This window comes from Phocoena sinus, chromosome 7 (genome assembly GCF_008692025.1).
Source record: "Phocoena sinus isolate mPhoSin1 chromosome 7, mPhoSin1.pri, whole genome shotgun sequence".
NCBI classification, from domain to species: Eukaryota; Metazoa; Chordata; class Mammalia; order Artiodactyla; family Phocoenidae; genus Phocoena; species Phocoena sinus.
Window position 1 is genome coordinate 34807758 of NC_045769.1, and position 20348 is coordinate 34828105.

A 20348-nucleotide genomic window follows, 5' to 3' on the forward strand; every position below is an offset into this window, starting at 1 on the left:
GGAAATAACTGATGCACTTTATTTTCTTCTTAGCTCCTGGAGCCTGTCTGCCACCAGCTGTTTGAGCTCTACCGTAGCTCTGAAGTTCGACTTAAGAGGTTCACACTGCAGTTCTTGCCAGAATTGATGTGGGTTTATTTACGGCTTACAGTTAGCCGAGACAGACAGAGTAATGGTTGCATTGAAGCACTACTTTTAGGAATTTACAATTTGGTAAGTGGAAAATGATAGTTTGGGAAATTTTAAGTATTTTTTAAAGTCCTCTGAAATAATACTTGAAGACTATTTAGAGGAAAATAAATTTAAATGTCTCTTGAATAACTTATTTGAATTAACTAAATTGAGTACGGTAATTGAGTACAGTAATTAATAAGTAATTGATGGTAGTGCATTTTATAAAGTAGGTGAAACTTATAATTGATAGCATTATTAATATTTTATGGCTTATTTTTCTAATTATTTTATTTGACTGATATTTATGAATGCCTTTTTTTAAATTTATTTTTAATCATTTGATAAAACATTATGTATTTGATACATTATTTATGAAACTTTTTTCTTCTAAGGAATTCTTAAATACCTTAAACGTTATTATTCTGTTGTTGTTTTTTTTTTCTCCTGGTGCCCAGTTTAGAACATTGGTATTGAAATTCCTGCCCTTTGAATTCTTATATTCTGTGTATTCACTGTAAACAGACGCTCCACATATTAAAGTTAAGTTTGTAGTTGAGAGGTACCTCAACCAAAGTACCTCACAAAACATTGAATCTCACAAAAAATAAATATTCTTCTGCACCAGTGCTCATTCCTCTAAGTATTATCCCTTAAAAAATCATTAAAAAAACATTTCCATCACTAGAATCTGAAGGACGGAGCCTGGCCTGTGGAATCACTTGTATTTTGTCTAAAATCAGGTACTGTCACTTACTGGCTGTTTTAAATTTAAGCAAGTTACTTAATATCTTGACTTCAGTTGCCTCGTCCTGTAAAACAGAAATAAAACATTGTTAGTAGGATTGAAAGCAATTAGAAGAACCCAACATGTTTCCTGAGGTGTTTATCAAATGTTTACCACTATTATTATAAATAGTAGTAGTAATAGTTATACCATAATTAAAGATGGGTTTTTTTAATGAAAAGCTGGTGTAGGTATAAAATTCTTTATTTTGCTACCTTGCCTGATTTTTTCTGTTAAAGTAGGAAATTTGTTTCACATATCACTGTGTTTCTAGTGCTTAGCAAAGCACTTAGTAAATGTTGATTTAAAAATTGAGTTTAGTGTTTTAGATTATGTTTGACATTAAGCTATCATTTGTTTTGTTTAATGTAATAAAATTCAGTAGTGGGACAAATGAAGCAAAAAATTTTGTATAGTGGGATGCCTGACAAGTTCTTGACAGTACTTGTTGGTGCTATGGTTTAACTATCTTTTGGTATCTCAAAAATAGTATACTGTTTTGGGCTTCCCTGGTGGCGCAGTGGTTGAGAATCCGCCTGCCGATGCAGGGGACACGGGTTCGTGCCCTGGTCCAAGAGGATCCCACGTGCCGCAGAGCAGCTGGGCGCATGAGCCATGGCCGCTGAGCCTGTGCGTCCGGAGCCTGTGCTCCGCAACGGGAGAGACCACAGCAGTGAGAGGCCTGTGTACCGCAAAAAAAAAAAAAAAAAAAAAAAATAGTGTACTGTTTTAAAGATGCTCAATTATATATCAGAAATGTAACGTCAGGTTTCTGTCTTCTTTTAATTCCCTTGATACCTGTGTTCTCTCTTCTCTGTGTCTCGATTTTTCTTACCACACTGGATTTCTTTTATATATTAATTTCTCTCTTTTTCTTCTTTTCTCACTCCAGCATTTCTCCCTTGCTTCAGTAGCCCAAGAGAGAGCTTTATATTGACCTCAACTTAAAAAAATTTTATGACACCCGTCTCCACAGATATATACACAGATATAAATAAAAAGTATTTGGCTTAATTTGAAATTTAGGAATAAAAATTAAAATTTTATTGCCTAACTTAAATCAGGCCCATTCATCTTAGCATAGATGTTCTCTGAGGCACAGTGGCCCAGATGTGGTGGTAACTATTTTGCCTACAGAGTAGTTAAATGATCTTTCTAGGGATTTTTAAACCATTTTCCTGCCAAAATTAGAGGTATGGCCATTGTTCACATGTAATTGGTACTCTCCTGTGACATATTAAACCCCAAAACTAGCCCTATAGGGAAGTTCTTTTGGGTTTGTGTCCTGGTGATGATAGTTGGGTTTTTTTCCTGTTGTTTCTTCCTCTTATGCTGTGCAACTACTCAGTCTCTCTCTGACTACCTTCCTTCTAGGGCAGTCTTCTCTGTCTGTATTTTATGCCAGTTATGTATACTAATATGAGTTTTAAAAGAAACAGGCTAAAGACAGTAGAGAAAAGGAGTAATGCAGGAGGAGCATTTCACCTCTCTAATTGCTGGCATCTGTAGGCAGTTTTTTTTTTTTAAAACATTATTAGATCTTTTTTTTTTTTAATAGGATCTCATATCTATTCTTTTGGTGGGGAGTGCTGCACTGGGTTTTCCTTGCTGCCTGCAGGCTTTCTCTAGTTGCGGCAAGAGGGGACTACTCTTCGTTGGTTGTGCGCAGACTTCTCATTACGGTGGCTTCTCTTGCTGTGGAGCACGGGCTCTAGGCATGTGGGCTTCAGTATTTGTGGCGCGTGGGCTCAGTATTTGTGGCTCACGGGCTCTAGAGCGCAGGCTCAGTAGTTATGGCGCACCGGCTTAGTTGCTCCGCGGCATGTGGGATCTTCCCAGACCTGGGCTTGAACTCGTGTCCCCTGCATTGGCAGGTGGATTCCCAACCACTGCACCACCAGGGAAGTCTGTAGGCAGATTTGTATTGATACCTGTAGAAGATTGGCGGTGCCAGAGACTGTAGAAATAGATGCTGTTAACCTTTTCAGTGAAAGATAAAGTGCTTTTAAAAATCACAGGAATGTTTTTGTAATCAGTAAAAACCACTTAAGTATGAACTTATGATTAATCACTTGGACTACTATTAATTATGTTAATACGTAGCTTATTTCAGGTCATTAATTTATTGCTGAATAATTGTAAGATTTTCTTTTAGTTAAGATTCATCCTGTGTTACAACAGTGTTTTTCCTTTTTTTTTTTTCTATGAATTTATTTAGTTTTGCTGCACGCAGGCTTTCTCTAGTTGCGGTGAGCGGGGGCTACTCTTCATTGAGGTGTGCGGGCTTCACATTTCGGCGGCTTCTCCTGTTGCGGAGCATGGGCTCTAGGTGCACAGGCTTCAGTAGTTGTGGCTCACGGGCTTAATTGCTCCGTGGCATGACCAGGGCTCGAACCTGTGTCCCCTGCATTGGCAGGCAGATTCTTAACCGCTGTGCCACCAGGGAAGCCCTGTGTTTCATATTTTAATAAGTGTGGATTTCTTGGCTAAAACCTTTCATTTTAGTTTTTTATGTGGTGATTCTACCTTTAGCTTTCTGAGGAACCTCCATACTGTTTACCATGATGGCTATACCAACTTACCTTCCTACCAACAGTGTAGGAGGGTTCCCTTTTCTCCACACCCTCTCCAGCATTTGTTATTTATAGACTTTTTAATGATGGCCATTCCGACCAGTGTGAGGTGGTATCTCGTAGTTTTGATTTGAATTTCTCTAATAATTAATGATGTTGAACATCTTTTCATGTGCCTACTGGCCATCTGTATGTCTTCTTTGGAGAAATGTCTATTAAGGTCTTCTACACGTTTTTCGATTGGGTTGTTTTTGTTGTTGTTGAGTTATATGAGCTGTTTGTATATTTTGGAGATTAAGCCCTTGTCTGTCGCATCACTTGCAAATATTTTCTCCCATTCCAAAAATATGGAACACTTCACGAATTTGCGTGTCATCCGTGTGCAGGGGCCATGCTAATCTTCTCTGTATCATTACAATTTTAGTATATGTGCTGCCGAAGCGAGCAGTGATTTTAATCTTTTAAATTCAGTCATGTTTCAACTAAAAGATCTGATCACTTGTAATCTCCCTAGCCTGTATGTAAATTTATCATGAAATTTGTGCACCTACTTCATGTCTTTGTTGTCATGGTGTATTTGATTGATTGTAGTATTATATCTTTCAGTGTCTCTCAAAGGATAACTCAACTACCAAAGTGTACAAAATCTGCTAATAGGTTAGAAAAGATACACTAGGGTAATAATATTTTTATATATTACTATTTCTAAACATTCTCCTCAATTGCCAGTGATATATTTGTTAAGAAAGTAATTATTATTTCTTTTAATATAGTCCTGTGATTATTTCATTATCTCTGCTTTTTTATTTTAACCATAGGAAATTGCTGATAAAGATGGGAACAATAAAGTTCTGTCTTTTACTATCCCTTCCTTATCCAAGCCTTCAATATACCATGAGGTAAGTAAGACTGGAAAGGTAGAATTTTTTAAAATTATGTTGAGTAAAAGTCAATTTCTTACTAGAGATAAATATTCCTAACACATCTTTACTGATTTGTTTCTTAATGGAGATGTTTGTTATTAGTGATATAAAGCTGAGCTGTTGTCAAGGGAGAGAGAATGTAATTCATGGAAAATTTTCCTCTAGTTCTGGTTTCTTTCTTTTTCATTCTTCTACCAGTATCGTTTTTGGCCTTTTTTTTTCAAAAATATTTTCAAAAATCTTCTTTTAATTTTTTTTGTCTTCCATATTAATTAGAAATCATCTATGTTAGATTGATTTATTTTCATTATTTTTTAGGAAAATAATTACACTTCTGATTTTTACTTATATTTATTTGGTTGAAGATTGTGAGAACACTGATAATTATATAGGTAGATGACTCCTGTTGGGCTGAACTCCTTCTGCCTGCTCTCTTTAAGGACATAGGCTTTGAAGCAAGCTTCTTGTCTGTAGTGGCCTTCAGTGCATAAACTTGAGGAAAGCGCTTAAAGAAACTTTACCAGTAGTGTAAAAATTGAAATCTATTTTCTTACCAACAAACAGTATCCAGTTGCCTCATAGCTCTGTGCAACTATTTATTTTCTTAATTAATTCTCCTGGGGCTTTGTTTTGTGTTGAAAATAGAATGCCTCCTATTTAACCAGGGCTGATTTTAGCATAGAACATTTCTGAGTAATAGATTTTAACTGTGTTCCATGTATCAAGTTACAAAATAAAATGGAGGGTAGTGAAAAGTTTACAAATGGATGGTTCTTCTAACTTTAGAAACATGAAATCAATTATGTCACTATTAAAGAGACATTTGATCATAGTATTCTTGTTTGTGTTCCATAATTATAACTCTCTGCACCTTGCTTTCTTCAGTGTGGAATGAGATTAATGAGAGCACCAACCTTCCTGAAGTTAGAAAGACCTCCAGGTTTGAATGCATAGTCCCCAAGAGTGCTCTGAGTTCTGGAAACAAACAAATTAAAGTTGATTTATTTGTAGCCTTTATTCTTTTCAATGACTTTTCTTATTCTGTCCTAAATGTAGATTCATTCCATAATATTTCAAAAAACAAAGCACTGTATTTTTAGTTTTATATATTGTATAAATACGTCTTAAAAGGAGCTGTAGAATGTATATAACAGAAAAATGGAAGAGGTTTTGAAACGGAAGAAATGGTCTGAAACTGTCTTTTGTTGAGACAGGATTAAATATCCTCACATGATATAGATTTTTACTTCATTTTAGAGACACAGTCTCATACTTTACCTTGTTTTTGTAGCCCTCAACAATTGGATCCATGGCTTTGACAGAAGGGGCATTGTGTCAGCATGATCTCATCAGGGTTGTTTACAGTGATCTTCATCCACAGAGGGAAACATTCACTGCACAAAACCGGTAATGGTCAAAACTGTAGACAGTAGGGCTTCCCTGGTGGCGCAGTGGTTGAGAGTCCGCCTGCCGATGCAGGGGACGCGGATTCGTGCCCCGGTCCGGGAAGATCCCACATGCCGCAGAGCGTCTAGGCCCGTGAGCCATGGCCGCTGAGCCTGCGCATCCGGAGCCTGTGCTCTGCAACAGGAGAGGCCACAACAGTGAGGGGCCCGCGTACCACAAAAAAAAACCCAAAAACTGTAGACAGTAAAAATTGTTAATTTATGCTTAATAGTTATCTACAATTACTTTGGTTCAGGTTTGGTATGATAAAAGACAAAAGTTAAATATGTCATACTAGTGAAATACATCATAGCAGTGAAATACTCATCCATAAACGTAGCAGCTCTTTGTTGATCAATAGAGAGTTGTTCACGGGGGCCCATCTAGGTGATAGATAGAATCTGGCAGATTGTCAGGTGGTGCCAAAGTTGGCCCTAGGGAAAAAGAGGTTTCCTGCCTCGCTGCTTATGAGTACTATAAGTACTTCTTTCCATTCCCTTGGTAGCATGTTTCTGCACAAACCATTTGCACCTTATTATGGAACTCTTCTGGCACTTATTATGGAACTTTTCTGGTGTTTTTCTGACATTACCCAAGATATTATGGGTATTTCACATTTCAGGATTATTTTATGTTTCAGTCATGGGGGCAGTCTCACTTCATACCCATTGGTAAGCAGGTTGTCTCTCAAATGGAAATTTTCTGGTTCCAAATCCCAGAAGTTGTTGCTAGGTGGCACTTACTGGCTTCTGCCATAAGCTCAGGTCTGTATTCCACACAGGGCTGTTGTTCAGCAAATTAATGACCTTGTAGGCTTGGACAATCTTATTGATCCCTGTTTAGCATGTTCTATTAATATTAGAGGAAGGATGGATGGATTTACATGGCTTCTGTTTTACAATGCTAGATAGAGGAAGTGTCCTTCAGACACAGTATCTGTTCCCATAATGCATTCAGGTAAATGAGACACAGTCACTTCACATAAAGTTCACCCAAACTTTCACCTTAATCCTATCAATCATCGCAGTCTTATAGCCTTTCAATCTAGCCATTACCAACAAAGAGAGCCTGTGTCACCAGCCTCCACTCTAAATAACTTATCAGGTATGACATAGGTTACTTCCCAGAAGCTGAGGGCAAAGGCTAAAACTTTCTTCGGGCAAGGCCAAATTTTTTACCATACATTGCCCTGCATGGTTATTGTGAGCAGTAAATGAGATGATGCTTAAAACATGCTTAGCATGGTGCCTGGAACATAATATATGTTAGTGATACTGTTATTATTATTCTTTTTTACAAAATGTTTGTTTATTTATTTATTTGGCTGTACTGAGTCTTAGTTGTGGCCTGCGGGATCTTTGGGATCTTTGTCGTGGCATGCGGGGATCTTTAGTTGCGGCATGTGAACTCTTAGTTGTGGCATGTGGGATTAGTTTCCTGACTAGTGATCAAACCCAGGCCCCCTGCATTGGGAGTGCAGAGTCTTAGCCACTGTACCACCGAGGAAGTCCCGATACTATTATTTGTTATATAATATTTTATGCTCATAGTAAAATAGTACTCATCTTATTGGTTATAATATTAGAGTTATGGAAGGACTATAGGATCAAGCAGATTTCTAAATTATTGACCTTTGATCAAGTGCTTCAGTCTGGAATTCCAGTTCTTCTTAAGGGTCTTTCCAATATTACACATATGATAGAAAACACAGTGGCTTCCCTTGTTTCCTAACATATTGGAATTCAGCTTTAGTGATTGTTCTTTATTAGCCAGCAGGGTGCTGTATAACACCTGGAGAAGGCCTTATCCCAACTTAAAGTAACAACCTAATTTTTTTCTATACAGTTATGTTGGGGTACTCAAATCATTTAATAATAGAAAATGTATATTAGAATAGTGGTTCATAAGTACTGTTTGCAGACTAGTTTGCATAAAAATCATCTGGTTACCTGATTCCTTTTTTGTTTTCTCATTTTAATTTTTTAAAGTATAACAATATATACTTGTGGTACATTTAAAATAGAACAGAGGGGCTTCCCTGGTGGCGCAGTGGTTGGGAGTCCGCCTGCCGATGCAGGGGACGCGGGTTCGTGCCCCGGTCTGGGAAGATCCCACATGCCGCGGAGCGGCTGGGACCGTGAGCCATGGCCGCTGAGCCTGCGCGACCGGAAAAAAAAAAAAAATAAAATAAAATAAAATAAAATAGAACAGAGTATAAAGTAAAAATAGGCAAGAGTACAAAGAGAAAAGTATATGTCCTCTTCCCTCTAACCACCCATTTCTACTCTCAGTAGTTAAATTATTAGCAGTTTTTTATGTGTCCTTCCAGAAAATTTTCATGCATGCAAAAGCATATATTCAGCCTTAAACACTTGCAGACCCATACACACTGGATTCATTTGTACATATTGTACAACTTGCTTTTTTTTTTTTTTTTTTTTGGCCATGCCACGTGGCATGCGAGATTTTAGTTTCCCCCACCAGGGATTGAGCCCGCACCCCCTGCAGTGGAAGCGTGGAGTCTTAACCACTGGGCCACCAGGGAAGTGCCCATACTATCAGTTTTTAACCACTCTCATTCTGACTAAAATTTAGATTTTTTCCAGTTTTTTTAAACAATCTTATAAGGAACACAATATTTTTTGTATAAATATTTGCATGGGAGCACCAAAATATCTGTAAAATAAATTCCTAACAGTGAAATTGCTGTGCTAAAGAATGTCTGCTTTTTCAGTTTGAGTTAGTATTGCCAAATTACCCTCCCCAAAACCAATGGACTAATTGAATCTCCTACAAGTAGTTTGAGAGTGCCTCTTTCCTCATACTAACCCCCAGTACTGGATATTTTCAAATTTTTTAATCTTGGCCAATCTGAACATTAAAAATTGATGTCACATTATTTTACTTAGCATTCCTTTAATTATGACTAGGCTTGAATGCTTTTAATATGTTAATTCATTAAGTATTTTTCTTGACCTGTGAACTGCATATTCATGTCCTATGTCCATATTTCTTTTTTTTTCATATTTCTTATTGAACTGTGTATTTTTTTTTTCTAGTGATTGGCAAGGATTTTATTTGTTTATTTATTTATTTTGTTTGTTTGTTTGCACCGAGAGGCTTGCGGGATCTTAGTTCCCCAGCCAGGGATTGAACCCATGCCCTCTGTAGTGGAAGCACGGAATGTTAACCACTGGACCGCCAGGGAATTCCCCAAGAGTTTTTTAAATATTGAGGAAACTGCACTGTGTTTTACACTTGTACATTTTAAGTTAATTACTGACTTTTAAATTTATTTTAAATTAAGATATAATTCACATACCATAAAATTCACTGCTTTACAGTATACAATTCAGTGATATTTAGTGTATTCACAAGCTTGTGCATCCACTACCACTAGCTAATTCCAGGATGTTTTCATCACACTAAAAAGAACTCCCCTTTCCTTTCTCCCCAGCCCCTGGCTACCATGTATCTCACTTTCTATCTCTATGGTTTTGTATATTTTAGACATTTCATATAAGTGGAATTATACAGTATGTGGCCTTTTGTGGTGTCTGGTTTCTTAACATGTTTTCAAGTTTCGTTTATGTGGTAGTGTGTAGTTCCTTTGTATGACTGAATAATGTTCCATTATCACAATATACATTTTGTTTATCCATCCATCCATCAATTGATGGATATTTGGGTTATTTCCAGTTTTGGAATATTTATGAATAATACTGCTGTCAACATTTGTTTGTTTATAAGTTTTTGTGTAAACATTTTCAGTTCTTTTGAACATATACCTAGTAGAATTGCTGGGTTATATGGTATTTATTTCATTTTATTTTACTTTATTTTATTTTTACTTTTTGGCTCCACCACATGGCATGAGGAACTTCCCTGACCAGGGATCGAACCCGTACCCCCTTCAGTGGAAGTGCGGTGTCTTAACCACTGGACCACCAGGGAAGTCCCTATATGGTATTTAACTTAATACTTAACTTTCTGAGGAACTGTCATATTGTTTTCCAGAGTGGTATACCATTTTGCATTCCCACCAGCAGTGTATGATAGTTCCAGTTTCTCAGCATCCTCACCAATACTTATTTTCCATCTTTTTGATTATATCCATCCTAGTGGGTATGACAATTGGTATCTCATTATTGTGCTATTGTTTTGTCTTTGCTGTATATTTTACTTTTTTGTATAGCCGACTGTATCAGTAATACGCATACACACACACCCTTTTTTTTTTCAGTTAAATATGCATTAATCCTACAGAGCTTATTAAGAAGAACTGCAATCTCCAGCCCCCTCTCCATTCCACTTCTCCCTTCCCAGATGTAACAACTTTTAACCAGTGGTTTTCAGCCAGGGCACTTCTGCCCCCCAGGGAACATTTGGCAATGTCTGGAGACTTGTTTGGTTGTCACAACTGAGTGGGAGGGAGGACTGCTACAGGCATCTCAAGTGTAAAGGTCAGGAATGCTGCTCAGCATCCTGCCATGCCTGGGCCAGCCCCCCACAGCAAACACTTGTCTAGCCCCAAATGCCGATAGTGCTGAGGTTGAGAAATCTTGCTTTTAATATTTACCTCCACTTCTTTGAGTAATTTACTGCTTTTTAATGCTTCACTTTGGGGCATTATCTAATAACTTATCTCTAGGAAAGATAAAAATTTAGGTTGTTACCGCTCTCATTGTCCTATCTTATGTTGTAATTATGGGGAACTCATTATTTAGATTTCTCATCATTATGAATGATCATTGTTCATCAGAGCTATTCAGGCTGAGCTTTGTGATTAGTTTATTACTTTTCCTTTCCTGCATATCTTTTTGTTTTCCTTGAAGTTCATCGTTGGCCTTTTGTTTTCTTTGTTTACTATGTGCTTTGTAATTCAACCCTGCAAATTTTCTATCAGTTTTCTACATAGCCTTCCAAGACTTCATTTACACCAGTTATTTTCTCAGTTTTATCTCAGAACCTTTTGACTTACTCCAATCTGGACTGTGTTGCCCTCTTTGCCTGGTGTACACATTATATTGGGATCTCCCCTCACTCTTATCCTGGGAATTCTCTTTGTCTTTTTCCTCTGTGGATGGATCCACTGTTTCCTGCACCCTGTATCCTCATTCTTTGTTCTTAGTATTCTGAAATTCCATGGTGGTATTCCTTGGTGTGGGTTTATTTCCTCCTTGTGCTGAGCACTATGTGGACCTTTTCTATTTAGAAACTCATGTCCTTCAGACTGGGAATTTTCTTGAATTATTTTTGTTAATTAGTTTAGGCTCCCCATTTTATCTGGTCTTTTACTATTTGTCTTTTATCTATCTCATCTTTTATTATCTTTCTTCTGGAGCTTTCATTATTTGAATGTGGGAACTCCTGTTGTGGTCCTCTTTCCTCTTCCATTCACCATATCTTTTTCCTTTTGCTTCACTTTCTGTGGTATTTCCTCAACTTCATCCACCAATCCTTTTCTTGAGTTTTTAATTTCTGTCATCATATTTTGTATATCTAAAAGGTGTTCTTGTTTTCTGAATGGTCTTTTAAAATAGACCCTTTTTGGTGTTTTTTTTTTTAATTTTTTGAAACAACATCTCATCTTTTAGAATATTAATGCTAATTAGCTTTATTTTTTCCTCTTCTGTGTTCTCTGTGTCCTCCAAATTGTGCCCCCGCCACCCCCCATTTCTTTATTTTGATCTCATTTTCATGTTAGTGAAGTTCCTCAGGTGTCTGGTAATCCTTTTTTCCTGCTTATGTTTAAAAGTAGGGGAATAAAAAAAATGAGAAGCTATGACCATGTTGGTAGGGCTAATTGACGGTGAACTTCACAACTTCTCACTGGGCCATCCAGCTGGGGAACTTCCCAAGTCCATATCGTTAAGTCTTTCCTCTTAGGGTGGTCAAATTCCCCAAAGAAAACTCTTCTAGTCTCTTAACCAGAGGGCTTGCTGCTAGCATTCTGTGACCACATAGGGAAGGAGGACTTGAGGTCTCAATATCCAATAAGACCTATTTCACTTAAGTTTTCTATTTTCAGTGTCTTCCCTTCCTCCCCCACCCCCCGCCCTGACCCCAAATCATAATTGTGCCTGGTGGTTCCCAGGTAGAAATTTCTCTTTTATCCTTTCAGAAAATAAATCTTCAATTTCAGAAAATAAATCTTCAATAAACCTAGCAGCATAGAGAAGGAGAAAGGATCTGAAGATGTGCTTGCTTCCACGTCAGACTTTCAACTCACTTTTTACCTTTTCATTTTGAAATAATTTCTGGCTTTTTTGTTTCAAAAATAGTACAGTGAGTTTCCATATACTCTTCACCACCTATGGGAAGCTTTTTAGACAAACAACATTCCTGGGTCCTGCCCTCAGAGATTCTAATTGGGTCAGTCTGGGTTGAGACACAGGAATATATTATTCCAAAATGTCCTTAAATAACTATAATGTGCATCCAGGCTTAGGAGCCACTTTCTTAGTGATCATAAAGATTAGGAAAGCATTCATTTATTCATTCAATAAAAATTAATTGAGCAGTAATAATGTATTAAACACTATGCTGGACACTAGAGTTAGAGATGAATAAATCAGAGTCTGTGTCCTAAAGTTGCTTATTACTAAATAGATAAAACAGAGGTAAAGACAGAGTTGATTTAGTGGGATAAATGCTGTATTAGAGCTACACAGATAAAGGGAACAGTGTTTGTTTGTTTTAGTTAGAAGAATTAAGAATGGCTTTATGTCTGAGATTAAAGTTTGAGCCAGGATTTGAAACCTTAGCAGGAGTTTCCCAAGTGAAAAGTGTGTTCTAATAAGAAAGGGTAGCATCCATAAAAGCAAGGAATTATGAAAGGTTATGGCATATTCATGGAATGGTATAAGACTGATGTAGTGTGGTGTATGTGGTAGACAGTAGAGGGAAGTAGGGCTGGAGAGGTAGGTTGAGGGTGGATTTTAAAGGACTTTGTATGCCATGATGAGTTTGGGCTTTATCATGCAGTCAATAGGAATAGTGGATTCATGTAGCATAGAGGAGTCATCTGTTCAAGCATGATGGGGGTTTTCCTTAGGAAGAAAATATAGATGGCAGCAAGAGCTGTGACCTTTAATAAGGCAAATGGAAATAGGGAAATTATTGAGGAGGATATTACAGTAATCTGATTGAGAAATTATGAAGGTCAATATTAAGGCATTGTTGTTTATAAACCATCAAACACGACGAAATCATTTACTACAGTCTCTAAGTAGAAATAATTGTAATCCTTTTTTCCTTGTTTTTGTTTTTCTAGGTTTGAAGTCCTGAGTTTTTCTTATGTTATGTTATGAATTCTGCTATTGTGTATATGCCTGCTTCATCTTACCAGTCTCTTTGCCGAATGGGCTCCAGGTAAGAAGAATAATTATCATTAACCTTCACACATATTTATTGAGCACATTGTCTCTGGTAGGCACTGTTCTACCTTCTGGTGATATAGCAGTAAACAAAACTCAGGGAACTTACATTCCTATAGGAATCCTATCATCCCTCATACATCATGATTTCTTGAAAATATTTCAGTTACTAAAGAAGCATTTTCTAGCTCAACATTGAGCTAAGCCAAGATGTTTTAGGTTTAGGGTGGTTTAGTGATATACCTAGTCACTGCTTGGATGCCAATTTTTATAAATCACTTTGAGTGATTTGAATAAATAGTCCTCTATGTAGAGAAAGTCGTAAGAAACATGAACTTTTTCCTTTATATATCTCACAAATAACTGTCTGCTTTGGATAAGATTAGCAGTGACATTAATTATGTGTATGTCTCATTTGTATTTGTATATTCTAATCTTTACTAAATCAGAATTTCTAATAATTTGGACAAACCTGAGCTGAAATTTTAAATTTCCACTGTTGAAAAAAAAATTAATATAAATGAGTTTGGAGACAGAGGAGCAGAATTTTAATTATAGAAGGAACACTCAGTTTATCCTGCCCAGTTGATTTTTATTTGAGGAAACTAGGCCCCCACAAAAGTTAAATGCTATTTTAGTTTTTCTATTGCCTCATAACAAATTACACCATGAATTTAGTAGCTTAAAATAGTATGCATTCATTATTTCAGTTTCTTGGGGTTGGGAGTCTAGGTATCATTTAGGTGGACCCTCTGCTTAGGGTATTACAAGCTGCAGTTAAGATGTTGGCTGGAGTTGCAGTCTTATCTGCGGTTCATTTGAGGAATTATACATTTCTCTTGTCAAAATTCAGTTCCTGTAGTTGTAGACAGGCTTCATTTTTGTTGACTGTCTGCTGAAGGCCAGTGGTCAGTTCTTCTTATATAGTATAATCACATAATGTGTACATGTATGCATGAGAATCCTATCACCTTTGCCTTGTTACAAGCAAATCACAGGTTCCACCCACACTCAAGAGGAGAGGATGACACAAGGGTGTGAACACCAGGAAGGAGGGATCATAGGGATCAGGGCCCCTGACCCCACCCTCCAAAGAGTCTGCCCACTGCAAATGCTTTGCACAAGTTCATGCTGTTGTATTATCGGGAAGAGACCAAAACTCAGTTTTGCTAAATGAAGGAAGGCGGATCTAAATTAGCTGTGAGATTGATTTATAGATGATCTTAAAGTTCACATGCCTATAATAATATGATTAATGACTAACAAAATTCTTGTCTGGGGCTTCCCTGGTGACGCAGTGGTTGAGAGTCCGCCTGCCGATGCAGGGGACACGGGTTCGTGCCCCGGTCTGGGAAGATCCCACATGCCGCGGAGCAGCTAGGTCCGTGAGCCATGGCCGCTGAGCCTGCGCGTCTGGAGCCTGTGCTCCGCAACGGGAGAGGCCACAGCAGTGAGAGGCCCGCGTACCGCAAAAAAAAAAAAAAAATTCTTGTCTCTAACCTAGATACTGTTATCAAGAGAGTATACTGTTTAAGCACTTGCTGCCTATCTACAGATAAATTTATTTATAAATGACTATTTTTGGGCTCATTAAAACAAATCTGCCATATCTCTAATTGGTAACATTACTGTGGCATGAAATAGAGTTTCTTAATAACAAAAGTAGGGGCTTCCCTGGTGGCGCAGTGGTTGAGAGTCCGCCTGCCGATGCAGGGGACACGGGTTCGTGCCCTGGTCCGGGAAGATCCCACATGCCGCGGAGTGGCTGGGCCCGTGAGCCATGGCCACTGGGCCTGCGCGTCTGGAGCCTGTGCTCCGCAACGGGAGTGGCCACAACAGTGAGAGGCCTGCGTACCGCAAAAAAAAAAATAACAAAAGTGATGATAGAGTTTAGTAGTCCTCAGAATTTTATTCACATATCCCCTAAGGAATTTCGAAAAACTGTGTAGCCTTTGTACACTTTTAAGTTAACATTTAAATTTTTTATTCTGTTTTAAATAGTTGTAAATTATATGATTTCCAGTAGGTAAATATTGACATAATAAATAATTGCTGATCACTATTTTAAATGTATATAATGTAAATACACAGTGAGCTGATTGATAACCACCCTCATCCCATGTATGGAATAAATGAACAAGCTTTTAATAGTCTAACATTCTTTATCTCCTTAAAATTGAATTTCTGTTCCACTTTATCCACATAATTTTATCCTAATATCGTGCCGTATTATACTTACAGATCTTTTATTGATCTCCTAATTATACGTCTCTGCCACCAAAAAAAATGCGTAAATTAAAATTTTTTAAATATTTCCTGACCATAAATGCATGAAACACTAAAAAATTTCTTCTGAACTCACCATTACAATTATTCTAATAAATTTAATTTCTTAAATAATAGAAGTACATAACAGTTTTTTGATATTATTAAGGGTAACTTTTCTGGAAGCATCTCTTAATGAGATGGAAAACAGAATTGTTTATGATACTTTGGTTATTTGTTTGGAGATTTCTATATCTTCCACTAATTCCATCCTGATTCAATTTGGGATGTATGAAAGTTATGCATTTCTTTTGTGAAGAAGGAGAAGGATGATTATGAAAGAGATACCTATTTGAGAAAAGTTATTACTTTTATTGATATAGTACACTAGAATGTATGTTTTATGAGGGCACAGATTTTCTTTTTATCTTTTTGCCTGTTTACAACTGTATGCTTGGGCCCAGGATAGTGACTGACACATAGCAAGTACTCAAAAAATATTTGAGAAATGAGTCATTGAATAAGTGAATTTATGGAAACAAAAATGTTTTATTTAATGTATCAGGAAATCACATGTGATAAATAATGTATTTTCCTAGGGTTTGTGTGAGTGGGTTTCCACGGCAACATGAAAAACACTGGAAAGAACTCTGTGGTCGAATAGTATTGGATCCCGAATTTATGGTGCAACTTCTCACAGGAGTTTACTATGCCATGTAAGTAGGTGTACTGTGAAATTGGGTGAATTCTTTCTAGTGTTTGGAAACTTATGTTTCTCTTTTTTCCTTATTAGTTTCACAACACTGAATTTTTTGTTCCATTATGGACCCATTATCTTGTTTTTCTAATATGAATTTCTTTTAGTACTTTTTTTTTTTTTAGAGAAACTTGTTATTAAATTTAATTTTCTTTAAATACATACCTTTTTCCCACCCTCACCCACTTGGGGGAGGAACAGAAAACCCCTACCCCTTCCATTTGGGGGATTCCATGTATAAAGCCTGAGATGGTGAGGGTGAAGTATAAAAATACTATTTACAAAGGGGAAGAGGGTGTCCACTGTGACCTTAATATTCAGACATCCCCATCCCCAGGCCCCTTTTTGCTCCTTTAGAAAAAACCCTGGGAATCCATTTGAGTGTAGACCAAGCCCTTCCTCTGGGCCGGTGGATACTCAAACCCCAACAAGGAATAGGAAGCTCTGAGATCAACCAAAGAATAGGGAACGGATAGCACCTCAGATCTAGGAGGGGGAGGGGGCTGCCCTCTACCCACCTGTAGTCAGCAGGCCGGCCAGCCAGCCTTTGTTTCCATAGGTCCCATGTAAACATTGACTTTTCTTCTGTTCATCTCTGTTCTTCCCGATTTCCTACAGAGCCTCCCTCGCTTCCACTGGAGGCAATTGGTTCCTCCAACTTTCCTTCCCTTCTAACCTTCCTCTGGAAGGAGTGGGGAGGGGGTGGGGAGGTCACAAGTGGGGCAGAGCCCACCTCATCCCTTCTTCTAGGTCAGGGCAGCTTGTCCTCCTCAGCAGAACCCTCAAGGGAGTGAGCTCTAAGTTCTTGGCCAAATAGGAATGGATTTCTTTTCCCAGAGCAGGGACAAGGCAGGCAGATAGTCCAGTACCAGGATACAGTGTTCCTCATGGGCAAGTCCATCAAAACTGAGTAGCAGGGAAGAAGGCTTCAGGAAGCAGAGAGGTGGGCAAGTCTAGTCTCACCCTGATGCTGGAAGACCAGACCTGCACCCCTGCCCCTCCAGGTGAGCACGCCCATCACCACCCACCAGTCTTGTTCTCTGCAGCTTTGCAGAAGGACCAGGCACCCATGAGGCTAGAGGTCTTCTCCAGGCCTTGGTATGGAGGCAGCACTCACACCAGCTTATCCAGTAGGATCCCGATGCTCTGGGTGGCCTCTGAGGGACCAGCAATGGACTTGTTACACATGGGGCAGACACAGCGTACTTCCAGCCACTTCACCAGACACTTGTGGTGAATGGCATGTTGGCATGAGAGCACACCCTGCTTATCCTTCCCCTTGGAGTCTTCCAGACAGACTGTACAGGTCTGCCCATATAACTGTAACTTCTTGGCATCACCTTTAAGCATCACCACTTTATATCCATATCGTTTGCTCTGTGCCTGGTTCCAGAGTTTGCTGATAAAATAGCAGCAGAAGATGAGGCTGAGTATGAAGACAAAGATGTCTGTGCCGAAGATGACCATGTAGATGTTGAGGGGAAGGTCTTGGAAACTGATGGGTGGCATCGAGCAGGACTTGTTGGTGCTCACCAGTCCCAGGCCACAGAAAAACCCATTACACCACTGGAATGGGTGCATCAGTGAACTCTTGGCTGGCTTCCTCAGGGGAATGAACAGGCGGCGGGTAGGGCAGGCGGGCTGGGCGCACCGGCTTGTGGGCTTGCAGGAGGGGTGGATGTGGTGCGTGGCTGCCACCTTCGTCTGCAAGTCGAACTCTCTTTTTTAGTACTTTTTAAAAAATGAATTACACATTTTATTTGAAAGCTATATAATAACAGACAATTGTTTTATTGAGATATAATTAAAATGTAAGACTGAATTAGTTAAAGGTGTACAACATAATGATTAGATATATGTTATATTGCAAAATTATTACCACAAGTTAACATCCATCACCACACATAGTTACATATTTTTCTTTTGATGAGAACTTTCTGTATCTGCTCTCTCAACAACTTTCAAATACACAATACTGGATTGTTAACTATACATGCTGTACATGCTGTACATCATATTGCAGGATTTTATCTTATAACTGGAAGCTTGTACCTTTTGACCACCTTCACGATTTTTGCCCACCCCCCAGCCCCTGCCTCTGGCAACCATCAATCTTTCTGTATCTATGAGTTCAGTTACTGGTTTTTTTTTGTTTTGTTTAGATTCCACAAGTATGATATTATACAGCATTTGTCTTGCTCTGTCTGATTTATTTCACTTAGCATAATGCCCGCAAGATCCATACATGTTGTCACAAATGGCAGGATTTCCTTCCTTTCTTTTTTCTTTTTTCTGTTTTTTTTTTTTTTTTTATCGTGCTGTGCGGCATGCGGGAGTTCCCCAACCAGGGATCGAACCCAGGCCCCCTGCATTGGAAGCGTGGAGTCTTAACTACTGGACCACCAGGGAAGTCCCAGGATTTCCTTTTTTAAATGACTGAATGATATCCTATTGTGTGTATGTATGTGTATATATACGCGTGTGTATATATATGTGTATGTATACACTTACGTACATATACTTACACATATGTGTATATAATTGTATGTATACACATACTGTATATACACATACATTACATATATACACACACACCATATTTTCTTTATCTATATATCTGTCCATTTACAATTAGATTGTCTCCATGTCTTGGCCATTGTACATATGCTGCAGTGAACATAGGGGTGCAGATATTCTTTTGAGATAGTGATTTAGTTTCCTTCAGATATATAACAGAAGTAGAATTGCTGGTTCCCTTTTCTCCACACCCTGTCCAGCATTTATTGTTTGTAGATTTTTTGATGATGGCCATTCTGACCCGAGTGAGGTGATACCTCATTGTAGTTTTGATTTGCATTTCTCTAGTGATTAGTGACGTTGAGCATCCTTTCATGTGTTTGTTGGCCATCTGTCTATCTTCTTTGGAGAAATGTCTGTTTAGGTCTTCTGCCCATTTTTGGATTGGGTCGTTTGTTTTTTTGATATTGAGCTGCATGAGCTGCTTGTATATTTTGGAGATTAATCCTTTGTCAGTTGCTTCATTTGCAAATATTTTCTCCCATTCTGAGGGTTGTCTTTACATCTTGTTTATGGTTTCCTTTGCTGTGCAAAAGCTTTGAAGTTTCATTAGGTCCCATTTCTTTATTTTTGTTTTTATTTCCATTTCTCTAGGAAGTGGGTCGAAAAGGATCTTGCTGTGATTTATTTCATAGAGTGTTCTGCCTATGTTTATAGTGTCTGGCCTTACATTTAGGTCTTTAATCCATCTTGAGTTTATTTTTGTGTGTGGTGTTAGGGAGTGTTCTAATTTCCTTCTTTTACATGTAGCTATCCAGTTTTCCCAGCACCACTTATTGAAGAGGGTGTCTTTTCTCCATTGTATATTCTTGCCTCCTTTATCAAAGATAAGGTGACCATATGTGCGTGGGTTTATCTCTGGGCTTTCTATCCTGTTCCATTGATCTGTATTTCTGTTTTTGTGCCAGTACCATACTGTCTTGATTACTGTAGCTTTGTAGTATAGTCTGAAGTCAGGGCGCCTGATTCCTCCAGCTCCATTTTTCTTTCTCAAGATTGCTTTGGCTATTCTGGGTCTTTTGTGTTTCCATACAAATTGTGAAATTTTTTGTTCTAGTTCTCTGAAAAATGCCAGTGGTAGTTTGATAGGGATTGCATTGAATCTGTAGATTGCTTTGGGCAGTAGAGTCATTTTCACAATGTTGATTCTTCCAATCCAAGAACATGGTATACCTCTCCATCTGTTTCTATCATCTTTAATTTCTTTCATCAGTGTCTTATAGTTTTCTGCGTACAGGTCTTCTGTCTCCTTAGGTAGGTTTATTCCTAGGTATTTTATTCTTTTTGTTGCAGTGGTAAATGGGATTGTTTCCTTAATTTCTCTTTCAGATTTTTCATCATTAGTATATAGGAATGCAAGATTTCTGTGTGTTAATTTTGTATCCTCCTACTTTACCAAGTTCATTGATTAGCTCTAGTAGTTTTCTGATTGCATCTTTAGGATTCTCTATATATAGTATCATGTCATCT

General features: G+C 38.1%; 2 protein-coding genes and 1 non-coding gene across 3 annotated transcripts in view; 1 reads left to right on the forward strand and 2 right to left on the reverse strand.

Annotated features, from left to right (window-relative positions):
- FAM126B (family with sequence similarity 126 member B) overlaps positions 1-20348 on the forward strand; it is a 72919-nt gene that overhangs the window by 32078 nt on the left and 20493 nt on the right. The window contains 6 exon segments of the mRNA XM_032636863.1: positions 34-213; positions 4350-4430; positions 5746-5861; positions 13177-13193; positions 13196-13274; positions 16144-16260. Coding sequence (XP_032492754.1) covers positions 34-213; positions 4350-4430; positions 5746-5861; positions 13177-13193; positions 13196-13274; positions 16144-16260 — 590 coding nt within the window.
- LOC116757245 lies at positions 3873-3979 on the reverse strand. The gene has a single exon (XR_004350892.1). It is a non-coding gene; the product is annotated as a U6 spliceosomal RNA (small nuclear RNA).
- Positions 16412-18011, reverse strand: LOC116756478 (RING finger protein 122-like). The gene has a single exon (XM_032636868.1). The coding sequence runs from the start codon at positions 17880-17882 to the stop codon at positions 17415-17417; it is 468 nt and encodes a 155-aa protein (XP_032492759.1). The 5' UTR covers positions 17883-18011; the 3' UTR covers positions 16412-17414.

Bases quoted from the DNA above. Each gene is read 5' to 3' on its own strand.
- LOC116756478 (XM_032636868.1), bottom strand. From the start codon at position 17,882: ATGCACCCATTCCAGTGGTGTAATGGGTTTTTCTGTGGCCTGGGACTG.